This window comes from Anolis sagrei, chromosome 4, assembly GCF_037176765.1.
Source record: "Anolis sagrei isolate rAnoSag1 chromosome 4, rAnoSag1.mat, whole genome shotgun sequence".
Lineage (NCBI taxonomy): Eukaryota > Metazoa > Chordata > Lepidosauria > Squamata > Dactyloidae > Anolis > Anolis sagrei.
The window spans coordinates 30,753,371-30,771,223 of NC_090024.1; the positions used below are offsets into that span (position 1 = coordinate 30,753,371).

A 17,853-nucleotide genomic window follows, 5' to 3' on the forward strand; every position below is an offset into this window, starting at 1 on the left:
TGATCCCCAAGTTGTGCCAGTCAGCTTTCGTATGATATTGTTTCTGGCACCCACTTTTTGCTTGATGTTCAGGCAGTGCTTCTTGTAGGTCAGAGAATGGTCCAGAGTGACTCCCAGATATTTGGGTGTGCTGCAATGCTCCAGTGGGATTCCTTCCCAGGTGATCTTCAGAGCTCAGGATGCTTCTCTATTCTTGAGATGAAAGGCACATGTCTGTGTTTTAGATGGGTTAGGGATCAGCTGGTTTTCCCTGTAGTAGGCAGTAAGAGCACCTAGAGCTTCGGAGAGCTTCTTTTCAACCATCTCAAAGCTCTCTGCTTGAGCAGTAATAGCACGATCATCAGCATAGATGAAACTCTCCGTCCCTTCTGGCAGTGGCTGGTCATTTGTGTAGATGTTGAACATGGATGGAGCAAGCACACTCCCCTGAGGCAGGCCGTTCTTCTGTTTCCGCCATCTGCTTCTCTGGCCCTGAACTCAACAAAAAAGCTCCTGTTTTGTAGCAGGTTTCCTATGAGGCGGGTGAGGTGGTAGTCCTTTGTGATATTATACATTTTTCTCAGGAGGAGGCGGTGGTTCACACTATCATAAGCTGCTGACAGGTCTATGAAGACAGCTCCTGTGATCTGCTGCCTTTCAAAGCCATCTTCTATGTGCTGAGTCAGGTTCAACACTTGCAATGTGCAGCTTTTGCCTTTTCCGAAGCCAGCTTGCTGTGGGATCAGTCAGGGGTCTATATTTTCCCAGGTATTTGGGTGTGTTGCAATGCTCCAGTGGGATTCCTTCCCAGGTAATCCTCAGAACTCGGGATGCTTGTCTGTTCTTAAGGTGAAAGGCATGCGTACTCAGCAGCAGAGTAGCATAGCGCAAGGGCAGATGTCTTCACTGTGTCTGGTTGTGATCCCCAGGTTGTGCCAGTCAGCTTTCGTATGATATTGTTTCTGGCACCCACTTTTTGCTTGATGTTCAGGCAGTGCTTCTTGTAGGTCAGAGCATGGTCCAAAGTGACTCCCAGGTACTTGGGTGTGCTGCAATGCTCCAGTGGGATTCCTTCCCAGGTAATCCTCAGAGCTCAGGATGCTTGTCTGTTCTTAAGGTGAAAGGCATGCGTACTCAGCAGCAGTGTAGCATAGCGCAAGGGCAGATGTCTTCACTGTGTCTGGTTGTGATCCCCAGGTTGTGCCAGTCAGCTTTCGTATGATGTTGTTTCTAGCGCCCACTTTTTGCTTGATGTTCAGGCAGTGCTTCTTGTAGGTCAGAGCACGGTCCAAAGTGACTCCCAGGTACTTGGGTGTGTTGCAATGCTCCAGTGGGAATCCTTCCCAGGTAATCCTCAGAGCTCGGGATGCTTGTCTGTTCTTAAGATGAAAAGCACACGTCTGTGTTTCAGATGGGTTAGGGATCAGTTCGTTTTCCCTGTAATAGGCAGTAAGAGCACCTAGAGCAGTGGTTCTCAACCTTCCTGATGCAGTGACCCCTTAATACAGTTCCTCATGTTGTGGTGACCCTCAACCATAACAAAACTGTCATTTTGCTACCATTATGAATCATCATAAATATCTGATATGCAGGATGTATTTTCATTCACTGGTCAAAATTTGGCACAAATACCTGATATGCTCAAATTTGAATACGGGTGGGGTTGGAGGGGTTGATTTTGTCATTTGGGGGTTGTAGTTGCTGGTATTTATAGTTCACCTACAATCAAAGAGCATTCTGAACTCCATCGATAGTGGAACTGAACGGAACTTGTCACGCAGAACTCCCATGACCAACAGAAAATACTGGAAGGGTTTGGTGGGCATTGCCTTGAGTTTGGGAGTTGTAGTTCAAATACATCCAGAGAGCACTGTGGACTCAAACAGTGATGAATCTGAACCAAACTTGGCACAAATACTCAATATGCCCAAATGTGGAGTTTGGGGGGGGAAATAGACCTTGTCATTTGGGTGTTGTAGTTGCTGGGATTTATAGTTCATCTACAATCAGAGTATTCTTGACCCCACCAACGATAGAATTGGGCCAAAACTTCCCACACAGAACCCTTATGATCAACAGAAAATACTGTGTTTTCTGATGGTCTTTGGCGACCCCTCTAACACTCCCTCACGACCCCCCCCAGGGGTCCCGACCCCCAGGTTGAGAAATGCTGACCTAGAGCTTTGGAGAGCTTCTTTTCAACCATCTCAAAGCTCAGTTCTTGTGGGTTTTTTCGGGCTATAGAGCCATGTTCGAGAGGCATTTCTCCTGACGTTTCGCCTGCATCTATGGCAAGCATCCTCAGAGGTGAGGTCACCTCTGAGGATGCTTGCCATAGATGCAGGCGAAACGTCAGGAGAAATGCCTCTAGAACATGGCCATATAGCCCGAAAAAACCCACAAGAACTGAGTGATTCCCAGCCATGAAAGCCTTCGACAATACATCTCAAAGCTCTCTGCTTGAGTGGTAAATGGCACGATCATCAGCATAGGGGAAAAGGAGAGAGAGAGAGAGAAGTGTCCTAGTGAGGCGAGCGCGCGCGCTCGTTCTCGCGGCGGTTGGTGCAGTCCATCGCTTTGGAAAGCGGAAAAAGAGGTGAGGCGCGCGCGAGAGGCAGAGAAAGAGAGTGTGTGTATGTGCGCGCGCGCGAATGGAGGGAGGGGAAGTGTAGGCGCCTTCCAGGGCGCGCGCGCTCTCGCTCCCTCTACCGCCCGCTCGCCGTTGCCATGGCGCCGCTTGACGTCACGGGCTCTGTGTTGCCCGTGCGTTGCGACGCGGTGATTGGCGGAGACCCCGTGCGTGTGTGTGAGAGAGAGCGAGAGAGAGCGAGAGAGGCTGCTGCGAACGAGGGAGGCACAGTCCGCGCCGGTCACCCGCCTAAAGGGACTCTCTCGTAGTGTCGACCCCGCAAGGTAACGAACGGCCTCTCGAGGAGGGTGGGCTCTTCCCATCTCGGTCCCTCCCTCCCTCCGCTTCCTTTGTCTATCGTTTCCTTTCTTTCTTTCCGGGGGGGAGGGAAGGCAGTGGCGGGAAGAGCCCGCAAAACAGGAGAAGTGGGGGGGGGGGGGGGGGAGCGTCGGAAGAGGGAAGAGCCGCGGCCTTGTCTTCTCAGGGCGTCGGCGGCGCCATTCATTCCCTCTCTTGCTGGGGCGCAGGTGCCTCCCTCGTCCTTTCCCTCCCTCAGATCGAGAGGAAGGGAGGAACATGGTTCTGTTTGGAGGGAGGGGGTTTTAAGTGGGCGAGGCGGGGGCGCCATTTTTTCCCTTTCCCTGAGGCAGGTGAAGCCCTCAGGGCGGTGTCCCTTATTTTCGCCAGGAAGAAAGATGGAGGGAAGGGAGGGAGGGGGACTCTCCTCCTTCCTTCCTTCCCTCCCTCCTTCCCTCTCTTTCTTTTCTTTCTTTCTCTCTCTCTTCAGGCATGATGGAAGAAGGGGAAGTGCCCACACCGACCTCCTCTCCTCTTCCCTTCAGTTTGGAGGGAGGGATTTGGAGGAGAGGCAGGCGAGGTGGGGCGCCATGTTGGGGAGCACACTGCCTCCTCCATTCTATTCTCCATTCTCCATCCCTTTCTTTGCTCCCCCTCCCTCCCTCCTTGCCTGCCTCCCTTCCTTCCGCCGCCTCCACTCCTTCATCTCGGGCGCTTTTTTGAAAGGGTGTGGCCGCCGCAGGAGGAGGAGGAAGGGATCGCCAAGAGGCCGCCTCCTTCCTCTCTCTCTCCCCCCCTCTCTCTCCCCCTCCCTTCTTTCCTTCCTTCCTTGGCGAAAACCGGGAGAAATAGGTGGGTCTGTGGATCCTTCCACACAGCCATGTAACCCAGAATATCAAGGTAGAATATACCACAATATCTGCTTTGAACTGGGTTATGTAGCAGTGTGGGCTCAGATAACCCACAGCCCTTCCACACAACCTTATAACCCAGAATAAAATAAAAAAGAGAGGAGGGTGGGTAGTGTTTGAGGCTGCTGGTGATGATTGGTAAAACCTGATGTCTCCTGGACACAGTGATGGCTTAAAAGTACAATTTTGTGACTGGAGATCTGGATTAAGCCATTTTAGATTCTGTTCCACACTGAGAAATTCAACCCACCTAGGGCCCTTCCACACAGCCATATAAACCTGAATATCAAGGGAGAAAATCCCACAATATCTGCTTATCTGAGCCCACACTGCCATATAACCCAGTTCAAAGCAGATATTGTGGGATTTTTCTCCCTTGAGATTCTGGGTTATACGGCAGTGTGGGCTCAGATAACCCAGGGTCCTTTCACGCAGCCATATAACCTCGAATCTCAAGGCAGAATATCCCACAATACCTGCTTTGAACTGGGTTATATGGCAGTGTTGGCTCAGATAACCCAGGGCCCCTCCACACAACCTTATAACCCAGAATAAAATAAAAAAGGGAGGAGGGTGGGTAGTGTTTCAGACTGCTGGTGATGGTTGGTAAAACCTGATGTCTCTTGGACACATTGATGGCCTAAAAGTACAATTTCGTGACTGGAGATCTGGATTAAGCCAGTTTAGGTTCTGTTCCCCACTGAGAAATTCAACCCACTCAGAGCCCTTCCACACAGCCATATAAACCAGAATATCAAGGCAGAATATCCAACAATATCTGCTTTGAACTGGGTTATGCAGCAGTGTGGGCTCAGATAACTCAGGACCCTTCAACACAGCCATATAACACAGAATATCAAGGAAGAATATCCCACAATATCTGCTTTGAACTGGGTTATGTAGCAGTGTGGGCTCAGATAGTCCAGAGCCCTTCCACACAGCCATATAAACCTGAATATCAAGGCAGAATATCCCACAATTTCTGCTTTGAACTGGGTTATGTAGCGGTGTGGGCTCAGATAATCCAGGGTCCTTCCACACAGCTATATAACACAGAATATCAAGGAAGAATCTCCCACAATATCTGCTTTGAACTGGGTTATGTAGCAGTGTGGGCTCAAATTACCCAGGGCCCTTCCACACAACCTTATAACCCAGAATAAAATAAAAAAGAGGAGGGTGGGTAGTGTTTGAGGCTGCTGGTGATGGTTGGTAAAACCTGATGTCTCCTGGACACATTAATGGCTTAAACTTCTCCAGTGATAGGCTGCCTCAGGCAAGAAGAAGTACAATAATAGAATCAAAGAGTTGGAAGAGACCTCATGGGCCATCCAGTCCAACCCCCTGCCAAGAAGCAGGAATATTGCATTCGAATCATCCCTGACAGATGGCCATCCAGCCAATTTTGTGACTGGAGATCTGGATTAAGCCAGTTTAGGTTCTGTTCCCCACTGAGAGATTCAACTCAACTTCCACACAGCCATATAAACCAGAATATCAAGGCAGAATATCCCACAATATCTGCTTTGAACTGGGTTATATGGCAGTGTGGGTTCAGATAACCCAGGGCCCTTCCAGAATAAAATAAAAAAGGGAGGAGGGTGGGTAGTGTTTCAGACTGCTGGTGATGGTTGGTAAAACCTGATGTCTCCTGGACACATTGATGGCTTAAACTTCCCCAGGGATAGGCTGCCTCGGGCAAGAAGAGGTACAATTTTGTGACTGGAGATCTGGATTAAGCCAGTTTAGGTTCTGTTCCCCACTGAGAAATTCAGCCCACTCAGGGCCCTTCCACACAGCCATATAAACCAGAATATCAAGGCAGAATATCCAACAATATCTGCTTTGAACTGGGTCATGGGATGGTGTGGGCTCAGATGACCCAGGGCCCTTCACACAGCCATATAACCCAGAATATCAAGGGAGAAAATCCCACAATATCTGCTTATCTGAGCCCACACTGCCATATAACCCAGTTCAAAGCAGATATTGTGGGATTTTCTCCCTTGAGATTCTGGGTTATATGGTAGTGTGGGCTCAGATAACCCAGGGTCCTTCCACACAGCCATATACCCTCAAATCTCAAGGGAGAAAATCCCACAATATCTTCTTTGAATTGGGTTATATGGCAGTGTTGGCTCAGATAACCCAGGACCCTTCCACACAGCCATATAACACAGAATATCAAGGCAGAATATCCCATAATATCTGCTTTGAACTGGATTATGTAGCAGTGTGGGCTCAGATAACCCAGGGCCCTTTCACACAGCCATATAATCCAGAATCTCAAGGCAGAAAATCCCACAATATCTGCTTTGAACTGGGTTATATGGCAGTGTGGGCGCAAATTACCCAGGGACCTTCCACACAGCCATATAACCCAAAATATCTGCTTTGAACTGGATTATGTGGTGGTATGGGCTCAGATTACCCAGGGCCCTTCCACACAGCCATATAACTCAGAATATCTGCTTTGAACTGGATTATGTGGTGGTATGGGCTCAGATTACCCAGGGCCCTTCCACACAGCCATATAACTCAGAATATCAAGGCAGAAAATCCCATCATGTCTGCTTTAATTGGGTTATGTGGGTCCACACGGCCATATATTCCAGTTCAAAACAGAAAATGTGGGATTTTATTCAGCTGTGTGGAAGGGGCTCGAGAAGCCGCAAGGCGCATTCGTTATCATCATTTTCACCGCCTAGACTTCCCCTTTTTGCTCCTTTCTTCTGGGCGGAGATGCTGCTCCTGGCTTGGCTTGCTGCATCTCCTTCCCGTCGCGGGGCGGAGGTGAAAGGGAGGGAAGGGGGATTAACGCGCACAGAAGTGGGCTGGGCTCTGACACGAATCCGCCATGACAAAGAGCCCAGCAGCAGCAGGCAAGGCAGCTTCCATGTCTTCTCCTTCTGGGAGGGGCCCGTCTGCACTCGCTACTGGATGCAGTTGAGACTGCGGAGGCCAGGGGATGAAGCCCCCACAAAAAAGTATAGCAAAAAAAGCCCTTGGGTTTGTGTTTTCATCCCCTCAAACTGGTTCCAGGATTTCCTGTGGGAAATCAGTGAAACCAGTTTGGAATTGTATCATCTGGCCGGTGTGTATCAACTGGCTGGTGTGGATGGCCCTGTCGTCCTCTTGCTGACATCAGGATTGGCTCCGGTTTGGCACTCGTAACCCCTCACCGTCAGGTTTTGTCACTGTGCCAGATGCGGCAACACGCCCCAAAGCCACCATGAGTGCACCAGGCAAGAGCGCTGCTTTATACAGCAGAGCCAAAGCTACCTGCCATACAGGAAATTAGAATCCTAGAAAAGATCCCAAATGCCATCCAGTCAGTCCACGCAAGAAAATACAATCAAAGCAATCCTGACCGAAGGCTATCCAGCCTCTGCTTAAAGCTCCCCAGAAATGGAGACTCCTCCCCAGAGATGGAGACTCCACCACACTCACAGACAGCATATTCCACTGTCAAATAGCTCTTACTGTAATCTTTTCCTTGAATTTGAATCCGTGTCCATATTTCTGCAGCAGCAGGAAAAAAACTTGCATTTTCCTCAATGTCACATCATTTCCAATATTTAAACATGGCTGCCATGTCCCCTCTCAACTTTCTCTTCTCTGAGCTAAACATATCCCGCTCCCTCAGCTGCTCTTCAGAAGGCTTGGCTTCTAAACCTTTGATTGTTTTGGTCACTTTTCTCTGAATACGTTACAGTTTGTCAATATCCTTCTTGAATTGTGGTGCCCAAAGCTGGACACGGTACTCGATACGGTAATCCAAGTGAATTATTCAGTCATTTCAGACACGGCTCACCTCCTTTCAGTCACAAAGCAGACACATTTCTCAGAGGCTTGTATGTGTCTTCTCTGGTAAAATAAAGTGACACTATATCACAAAATGTTTTTTAGTTCTATCTCCATGAATTCAGGATGCATCTATGCTGTAAAAGTCATTCAGTTGGCACTGCTTTAACTGTCATGGCTCAATGCTCTGGAATCATGGGAGTTGTTTTACAGGGTATTTAATCTTCTCTGCTATAGACTGTTGATGCCTCACCAAACTACACATCCCAAGATTCTGTAGAATTGAGCCATGGCAATTTAAAGGGTGTCAACTGCATTAATTCTATAGTGTAAGTGCACCCTAAATCTATGGCCCTGGGATTAAAATAAGATAAAAGAAGACGAGGCCAAAATTGTACTTTAATATGTTGTGGCCAAAGTAACATGGTTGTGGACTGTAGAACACTGAATCATCAGGGTCTTAAAGATTGCATCCTGATCCATACCAATTCTACTGAAATCAGTGAAATTATACCACAAATTCAATCCGTTCTGACTAATTTATGTAGCGATGAATCAATCCAGATAGATTTAATACCAAATTTTACAGTGAAAAGAGATAGCATCATAAACTTGATACACTTATGAAAAATAAAATTACTTTTACAACCCTTTGAGAGCTAAAATTCTTGGGATTGCAAAATTTACAAAGCAGCTTGGAGTTTGTCTCCCAAATAGCACAGTAGTGAGACTAGCCGCTTGACATGAAGCACCAAGACAGCCTTGGGAATAATGACTGGGGCTTCTGGAGGCATAACTTGCATTCTTCCAGTCAGGCCGGAAGGTTGCAGAAGTATCCGAATGTTCTTCTCAACACTTGCATAATTTAATAAAACACCCATATCTTAGCAAAAGCATAGCAATCGTGCGAATACCTGGGAACAAGAATCACTGAAAAGTTGCATTTGTATGCAGGACTGGAATCTTAACAGTATGCCCTTTCACTTAAGTGACAGCCATAGTTTTACAAGCTTTTGTGTGATGGATGTCTGAATAATACTTTGATATTTTTATTCTCCAGAGAAATCAGCATGGATAAAAACGAGCTGGTGCAGAAAGCCAAACTGGCTGAGCAGGCTGAGAGATATGATGACATGGCAGCCTGCATGAAGTCTGTGACTGAGCAAGGAGCAGAATTGTCCAATGAGGAGAGGAATCTTCTCTCTGTCGCTTACAAAAATGTTGTAGGAGCACGTAGGTCTTCTTGGAGGGTTGTCTCAAGTATTGAACAAAAGACAGAAGGTGCTGAGAAAAAGCAGCAAATGGCCCGAGAATACAGAGAGAAAATTGAGACTGAACTAAGGGATATCTGCAATGATGTGCTGGTGAGAATGACATCTAACTATTTATCTCTCTCTCTTTTTGAAAAAACAGTTAAAATCCAGGGACAGTCTCTGTACTTATTAAATATGAGACTATATATTCAAATATACATTCAAATCTCTGGACTTGCTTTTTATGGAAAATATATAGTCAGCCTTCCACATTTGTAGGTTTTACTTTTGCAGATTTGATTCACAGATTTTTTAAAAAAATGTTGTCTCTAGGAATTGTTTGGTCCTCCAGTGCGATTCTGTGGTCAGCTTCCAGTGAACATAGAGTCATACTGAGGGACCTTGAAATTCTTAGAAATTCTTAGGTTAAAAAATAGCAATTAAAAATGCTTTTCACGTTCAAGAGGGTGTTATGTCCCTTAACTCTAGCAGGTGTGGAGGGCTGACTGTAGTGAGTGACTTTCATCTCCCTCAAATGTGACACAAGGGTGAGACAGTATTCATATCCTGTTACCCCACACCAACCACATTGAGGTATTGATTCTGATGTATTTTCAATAGCTTTTTAAAATTATGGCACTGGGTCTTGTAGAATGCTAATTAGGCCAAACAACTGTGTTTTGAGACATTATAGTGATGGTTTGTGCAATTCTTAGATAATTTCTGTATCTGAAAAATAAAAATGGAAGTGGAGGATGGGGAGGCTTTGAGGGAACTAGAGATTGAAAAAAGGGGCTAATGGCCAGAGGTGTATCTTGTGCCCATCCATGTTGTAACAGGAAACCTCCATTATAGTGACAGTTTTTCCTATGGACACCTTATTTTTACATACATTGCACATTTTGTAATTTGATAACAGCTAGAAAAAGTAAATAATTTCAGCCTTTGATTTTATTTGTCTTTTCAAGTCTATATGATCTAGAGCATGTTCTCTGTGTGGTTCCTTCAAGGTTGTAATTTTCACTATAGAAATCAGGCCCCTCCCTGGACAAGATGATGTAATCTTAGCAATGACTCACCCATGCAGAACGCTGCAAGTCGCTGGAGGAAGTGGCAGCAGTACTGGGGCCTTCCTTAAATTTAATAGTTTTAAAATGTAACATTTTAAAAATAAGCAATCTGCAGCTGACCGATGAATTGAGAGTATTTTTAACATATAAATTATGTAAATTTGAATAATAATTCAAGTTACAGTTACTGATGTACCATCATATTGTTAATGTGTGTTTTGCTAATAGGCAGGGGGAAATCAAATTTGATAAATTAGCCAGTTCTTGTTCAACTGAATCAATATTTTCATGCTTTGAATCAAGCCATATCAGCATAAAGTCTGCATACATTTTGAAACCAGCTGCACAAATATCTGATTGGGTGTGTTCAGTTCAGCAAAGTTGAGCCCAAATTTTAAGCATACTGGTTTGAAGATCATTCGTTTGTCTTGGATACTCTCCATATAAAAGCCATAGAAGAAAATGGGAGTGGGGGACAGTTTTTTTAGTATTTGCTGTTAAGTGGGTGGCTTTTACTTATTTAGCGACGTACTGTAATGATGACTGGTGGATTATTATGCAAATTTCTATATAAGATCTGTTAAAGTGTTAACTAACAAATAAATTAAAAAATCACTTACAAAGTCACAAAATTGACTGAATAATGATATATGAGATTTACTGAGTGTTTTTTCAGTTTGTCAGATCAGGCCAGTGCCATATATCCAGGATTATCTTGCACTGTTATTCTAGTATTAAATTAGTTCTGTGGTGCATTCAGCCAGTTTTTTTTCTCTCCCAGAGTGTTTCATATAAGGCAGCTCACTAATGAAGTTCTACTAACTGTCAATATTCAATACTGAGTACACGTAATTTCTTTTATTCAATTTATTCATGTACAAAACCCTTATCTTCTTCATTTCAGTTTCCATTTGATGTTTGTTGATCTTAGATTTAAAACAAAAAATGGAATAGTATTAGTAGTAGTAATTATTGTTTATGATACCCTTTCCACTAAACTGTGAAACACCAAACATGTACAATCAAATATAACTGTGACCTTAATTCACCAAATCAGAGAGGAAGATTTTCAGCCTCTTCTGAATTTCTCCTTATGCTGGAGGTCCAAAGAAAGACTGTTCCACAAATATGAATTCAGGTCTTGAAAGTCCTGCTTACACAAGTATAGCATGCCAATGATAAAGTCTAAAGATTAATTTGGAAACATGGGGAAAAGTGGTCATTTCAGATACTTTGAGTCAATGTTCTTTTCTATTAAAGAAACAGTTCTTGTCTGTGAAACTGGAAAATAGTTTCTAAGCAAATATTTTCTTTCCCTAGATCTGTAGTAGCATAGTATAGCTGGACAAAAATCTCTATATAATTACAATATTGATTGACTACTACTTATCCTGCATATTAGGAGCCTTTTGATGGAGATTAGCTAGTCCATTATTTAAAGAAGGGGAGACAATAATTCCAAGAATTAGTGGTTTGAGTGGTGCACTATGACTCCAGTGGTCAAGTTTTGAATCTCCACTTAATCATGGAAAGCCTCTGGATGACCTTGGGCAAGTCACAGCCTCAGAGGATGGCAAGGGCAAACAACCTTTTACCAAATCTTGCCAAGAAAATCCCATTATAGATTTGCTTTAGGCTTGACATGAATTGGAAACAACATGCAAACACACAATGACAACAGACCATGGCTCCATTCCAGTAGTGTGTGCAGATGAATTAGTGTAAATGATCCTGTTATAATGAAGGACAAAGTTGCAATGGAAACTTAAGTCTAGATGTAGCCTTTGCGATTTTTTCTAGTTCCTGAATTCTTGAATTTAAAGTGTGACGCTTTAAAATAAAGGCATACTCTCAAAGTCCATTAATTTCAGGAGGGGAAACCTGGGAAATTCATTATTACACACACACATCCACACTTATTTTCACCAGACTTTGAGTTCACTCAAACCATACAGCTTTTAATCACTGAGGGTGATACAGAGAGACTCACTGGGCCAGGCTGGTGTGCCAAATATATTATCCTTCTGTGGCCCCCTGAAAAAAGGGAATTATTTTCATATCCTGCAAGGGAACACATTTAGGGTAGGATGAGAGAATCCTCATCCCTGGAGCTTGTTCTTGAGGGCAGCATATTATTTTCACCCATAAAAATGAATAATGTGGAGGTGAACATGGATACTCAGAAGACATCACATCATAGCCTGTCCATAGTGAGTTTTGTTTGATACACACACACACAATCAAAGAAGTCCAAAGATGTTTTAATATGTTTTTCATGTGGCCTTCCATCTAGACACTGCTGAGCTTCAAAAGCTTTAAGTAGTTGAGAAATATTGTATTTCACAAAGCTGTTCTTTGTGCCAAATTTTGCTTCCTCTGTGTACAAGGTTGTAGCATGTTTGTGTAAAAGGAAGAAATCTCCCTTATGTGTAAGAAAAAATGTTTCTGCACGTGCATGAGTATTTCCTCTAGTTGTAGCTTTTTATTTTCTTGTGGTACCACTTCAGAGGGACCTGTCATGGGTTGGAGTTACAGGGTTGCAATGCAGAGTGAGAGATGAAAAATCCCTTTTATGAGTGGCATTCAGCTCATAGAACTCTATAATTCACTTTAGTCACATGGGCATGATTCAGCAGCTCAGACACTGCAGTTGTGTAAATAATTTCAATTGAATGTCTTAGTTTTGTATGCAATCAACAGTTCAGAATATTCTATTTCCCCTAAGTGTATTTCTCCTGGAAACTGTGATAGATCACCAAGTTGTCTTCTTTAGCTTAGTTTGGAAGTGGGTAGATAGGGGTCACCCTCACAATTGAACTGAGGCCAATAGGGCTCAGTGCAGCAGTGTACAAGATCCGTCTCCCTGTCTCACTCCAAGCTGGCCATTGTAAAAAATAAGTCTGTGTTCTCTTTCCACAGCTTTAAAGGTTAAGAGCAGGGGAATGGAGCAGGTGATTATCTTTGACCTCCTTTCAAGGCAGACTGAAAGATCAGGAGCTAGCATGAACTCCTGTACATTGAACAGAAGGCTTGGGGTGCTTCCAGACAAGACATTTATTAGCCATTTTCCCTTTCTCGTGAACAGAATTTTATTGAAAAATGGGCTTCCATGTTAGCATCTGTATATAATTCTTGTTGTCTATGTATGTGTATCTTGTCAATCTTTTTCTGTTCAATATCAACTTTTCTGCCTGGAAATATCCCTGGTTCTAGGTAGCATTCATAAACTTCTGCTAAAGGGATTGAACAGAGGCCTAAATGGCTACAGATTTTGTCTTGGTTGCCAAGGCTATGTGTTCATCCAGGCTCTGATATCCCTCAGCACAACTGTAAAATTTAGATTTTCTTTTTTAAATTCCTAAAGATGTTGGGGTGGATAAAATAAGTTGGTTATATTACTAAATCCAAATAAGATGTGGATATATTTTAAATTGATTAAGTCACTTTCAGTTATGTGATTCCTAACAAACTTGCATCCTAATGAGTGCTAGTTGTTGAAACACCCAATCAGTTTGCAGTTAAATAATATTTGCAGTGAGATCTAAAATGTTTCATCAGTTAGCTCACATTTTTTCTCCTTTTATGTTGTTATATCTGATCAGACATTAAAACCTCTTGTGAAATGCTGTATTTGCATAAAAGGAAAGGCATTAAAATATTCCTTGAAGAATATAGATTTGAGAATTTCAGTTAATAAGAAGAGGTTCTCTGTCCCTGCCATAGGCTTCACAGGCCTATTGTAAGAACCAAAGCCAGAATGCAGCACAGAAAGTTGAGATACTCATTCAATGGAATGATGAATTTTAGTATGTGCAGTTGTTGGGTGGTGAAGGGACTAAATACCCCAAAGTCACTCAGTGGTTCTCAACCTGGGGTCCCCAGATGTTTTTGGCCTTCAACTCCCAGAAATCCTAACAGCTGGTAAACTGGCTGGGATTTCTGGGAGTTGTAGACCAAAAACATCTGGGGACCCCAGGTTGAGAACCACTGCACCAGATCATGACTGATCTTAGATGCTAAGCAGGATTAGCCCTGGATTGTACTTGGATAAGAGGCCACCAATAAAATCCAGGTGCTGGAAGCTGTTGTATGGAGGAAGGAACTAGTAAACTCGTATTTGGATATTCCTAAGAAAACCCTATGAAATAAAGATAGAAAGTAAGTGTCCATACTGTGATTCAGAAATTAAATATTTGCAACACACTTGAGAAAGTGCAGTCCTCATGAGGCTTTATTTATTTTTATTATACTTTTATGAAGCACAGTAGACTTAAATTCAGTATTGTGTTGAAGAGTAAAATATATTGTTTAAAATGTTAACCTTAATGTGTTTTTATTAAATTTGGAAATTTTAAGTCAGTTTCATAATTACTTCAATGATTAAAGAATTTTTAAACTGCCCTGCACTAGAACATATTCCAAAAACTAATAAAAATAGAGGAAAATAAAATGAAGACTAATTAAATTAATCAGCCAACTGGGGTTTTTCCTCCCAAGTTGTTTTTAGAAAAGAATTAATTTCATTACAGTTTTGAGAGCAGCGATATATTCTGGAGTTAGGAAGCTTGCATTCCCATAGAGAATTAATAGGGCTGCAAAGCTGTTCATCATGCTTCCTCTTCTGATGTCTTTCTTTCTGGCATTGACTACAGCACTAATGTATATGGCATTGAACAGTTGCCTACTTGTAAGGCTGCTCTGGATCCCCTTTGGGGTGAGAAGGGTGGAGTATAAAAATGTGGTAAATACATAAATAAATGTAATTTCTAAAATTAAAAACAAAACATATTAATCCATAAGAAAGATTTCGGGCTCCAAAGTAATGTAATGCTTTTTTTTTTTAAGGAGCAATCCAGTCTGCACAAAATAGTGTGCAAGCTTTCAGGATCTCAAGGTTTCTCAGGCAAAATGCATATGGGAAAAGAAAGAAAACAGGGCTGACCAATATTGTGTGGTTGAAATCTTAGAGTTGGCCGTGGGGAAAAATGTTGACATTAGACTGGGCTTTCGTAGGTGTCATGTAGGTTACAGGTCACACTTAGTATAGTTTAAATGGTCAAACATATGATGGATAATTCTCCTGTTTTTTAAAAATACAAAATTTAGCAGTTACTCATATTTTTCTCCAGTCCTGGACAAGACACCATCCTAAATGTAACCTGAAAATGGATGACACATATAAAAACAAAATTCATTTAAAGTTGTTCACCATGTATCACTTAAGATGGAATCATATGATTCTGTCTTAACATTCCCTTTCCTTCTTTTCATCTGCTTGCTTTATGAAGAAGTTTGGAGATCTGTTGTGAGAGCCGTTCAGCAGTGAAACTCTCTGCCCCAGAGTGTGGTGGAGGCTCCTTCTTTGGAAGCTTTTAAACAGAGGCTGGATGGCCATCTGTCAGGGGTTATTTGAATGCGATGTTCCTGCTTCTTGGCAGGGGGTTGGACTGGATGGCCCATGAGGTCTCTTCCAACTCTTAGATTCTATGATCTTAGAAATTGGCCTTGCATTTTCTACATAAGTGAATAGCCTCAATGTAGAGTTTGGAATTTTGCTGAATTTTAATTCCATCTTGGTAATCCACCATTGGACACAATTGAATTTTTTGAAATGTAAGCACCCCCAGTTTCATATATAGCCTTACTAAGCAGTTCAAAAATCTGTTTGTAATGCTCACAGGAGGGAGCAGTTAAAATTTAGCAGAAAGTATCTGCTCACATAGTCTTTTCTAAGATGGGAGCAAAGACTGGCCATTTTATGTTATTTGACAGTCCACTTAAAATTTCCAGACCTAGTTCAGGTTTATTACATCATAAAGCTTGGCACAAGACTTTTATTCTTTGACAGTCTTTTAGTCTGAAGGGGAAGAGGGTGAGTTCATGTTATTGTATGCAGAATAATTTTAATATAGACATACTTTCTTCTCTCTCCACTCCCAATTCAGTTTATTCTCTATAAAATATGATTACAATTTATATAACAGCCACGGAGTTGAAGAATTCAACATATTGCTGAGGAAAACACTTTAGTGATACAGAAATTACAGCTAATCATGTTATCTAGATAAGATTTGGCTTTATTGCCAAATTTGTGCAATAACATTACTTAGAGCTTGAAAATGCTCAATATATCCAAGATGCCCACCACACTATCTGTGCAATCACCTCCCCAGATTCATGCTTGGGGTAGAGTGAATTTATTTCTTTATTTAAAATATTTAGATATCTCCTCTCATGTATAGGGATTCCAAAGTAAAGTACAGTGGTTAAAAAAATTAGGTACATGAATAAAATCTTCTAAAAATAAACTGAACTAAAATTTATCCTTAAAAATAATTGAAAACAATAGGTAAAACACCCAAAGTAGACATTTGTGGTTTTAAGAACCAAAGACCATAAGAAGTAACAGTTTTAGCTTGCCTGCCAAAAGCACAAACACATTGGAGCGACACCGAATTCTTTTGGACGGGAATTCCACATTCTAGGGGCTGTTACAAAGAGAGTCTTGTGCTATTGCTGAGTGAGGGGATATGAAACAGGGCCTTCAAGGAGGGGCCTTTCGGATATCCTGGTCTTTAGCTTTATAGGGCTTTGCAGGTCAAATCCAGCAACTTTAATTGAGCTTAGAAACAAATTGGAAGTATTTATAGTTTTTGTAAGATTAGTGCTATATGGTCTATAAAATGTACACCCAACAGCAGTTAGTTTCTGCATTTTGTGGTAATTATAGCTTCTGAACACTTTTCATGGGCAATTCCAAATAGAGTGCATTAAAAGGGTCAGAGGCCCATTCCAAAATTAAAAAGACTGTTCTTTTTGTGGTTATAGGGAGGAATTGTTTTAAGATTTTTCTGTACAGTGGGTGTACTGTATCCATAGGCATACAATCTGTGAATCTACAGTGGCAAATACACCAATTTCCCACTTATGCCTTCAAAGTGTTGGATTTAGTTCGCAAGGCAAAAGTGGCTAATGGGCAACAGCCACTTCTGCTTCTCTCCTATGTCATTTGAGGCTTGATAACACATGTTTTTGGTATCTGGGGGTGGGAAGGTTCCTGGATATTGAGGTCCCATTGTACTTGGATAATGGGGAATGTGGTACTTCTCCAATTCTTGATTTCTTTGCTTATAGCTAGGCCTCTTTCCTACAAAATAATTCAGATCAATTGGGACACTATTGGTTTTTCTGTATATAAATAATTGAAAATATTTCAACTTTGTTTTGTTTTAAATATTGTAATAAATTATCACAGTTCAGGCATGTAGCGGGGGGGGGGGGGGGCTTGAGGGACTTCAGCCCCCCCCCCCTGAAATTCTCATGGTGGTTCGCAAAAAGGCCTTACTGGTGCATTATTTAAACTGTTATGTTTATTCATATCATGATCTGATCACCATACTCGATATATCCCATATGCATGGGGGTATTGAGGTAACAATACAAAAGGTTTGCTAGGGTAGACCCTCTTTCACTCAGACTCAGCCCCCTCAAAACTCAGCCCCCCCCCCGAAAAAAAATTACACCCCCCCCCCAAAACGAAATCCTGGCTATGGGCCTGTCACAGTTGCTTGGGTGTTGGAAATTTGCCTTTGAAGAACAAGTTGCTGTATTTTGTTCTTGGTTGTATAGCATATGATCTTTTTGTAACAAGTGAAACATCTCACTTTATCATCAATACTGTAGTGCAAGAGTAATATAATTAATAAAGTCCATAGGTAATTTCAATTGTTACATTGGCAGAATCCATGCAGTAGAAAATGAATATTACAAAAACAACTTCTTCTTTCCGCCTAACTGATCAGTTTGCATCTAAAATCAAAAGCTCTAGATTTGTAAAGTAATTAAGTTGCTGAACTGCTGTATTTATAGAGTTTAGAATCAAAGCACTGAAAGTCAAGACCATAACATGG

At 42.3% G+C, this 17,853-nt stretch overlaps 1 protein-coding gene across 1 annotated transcript in view; it reads left to right on the forward strand.

Moving 5' to 3' along the window:
- Positions 1–2,766: 2,766 nt before the first annotated feature.
- The window catches only part of YWHAZ (tyrosine 3-monooxygenase/tryptophan 5-monooxygenase activation protein zeta), a 28,011-nt gene continuing 12,924 nt past the window's right edge, over positions 2,767–17,853 (forward strand). The window contains exons 1-2 of the mRNA XM_060775679.2: positions 2,767–2,892; positions 8,681–8,984. Coding sequence (XP_060631662.2) covers positions 8,691–8,984 — 294 coding nt within the window. The 5' untranslated portion in view covers positions 2,767–2,892; positions 8,681–8,690. The remainder of the gene's footprint in view (positions 2,893–8,680; positions 8,985–17,853) is intronic.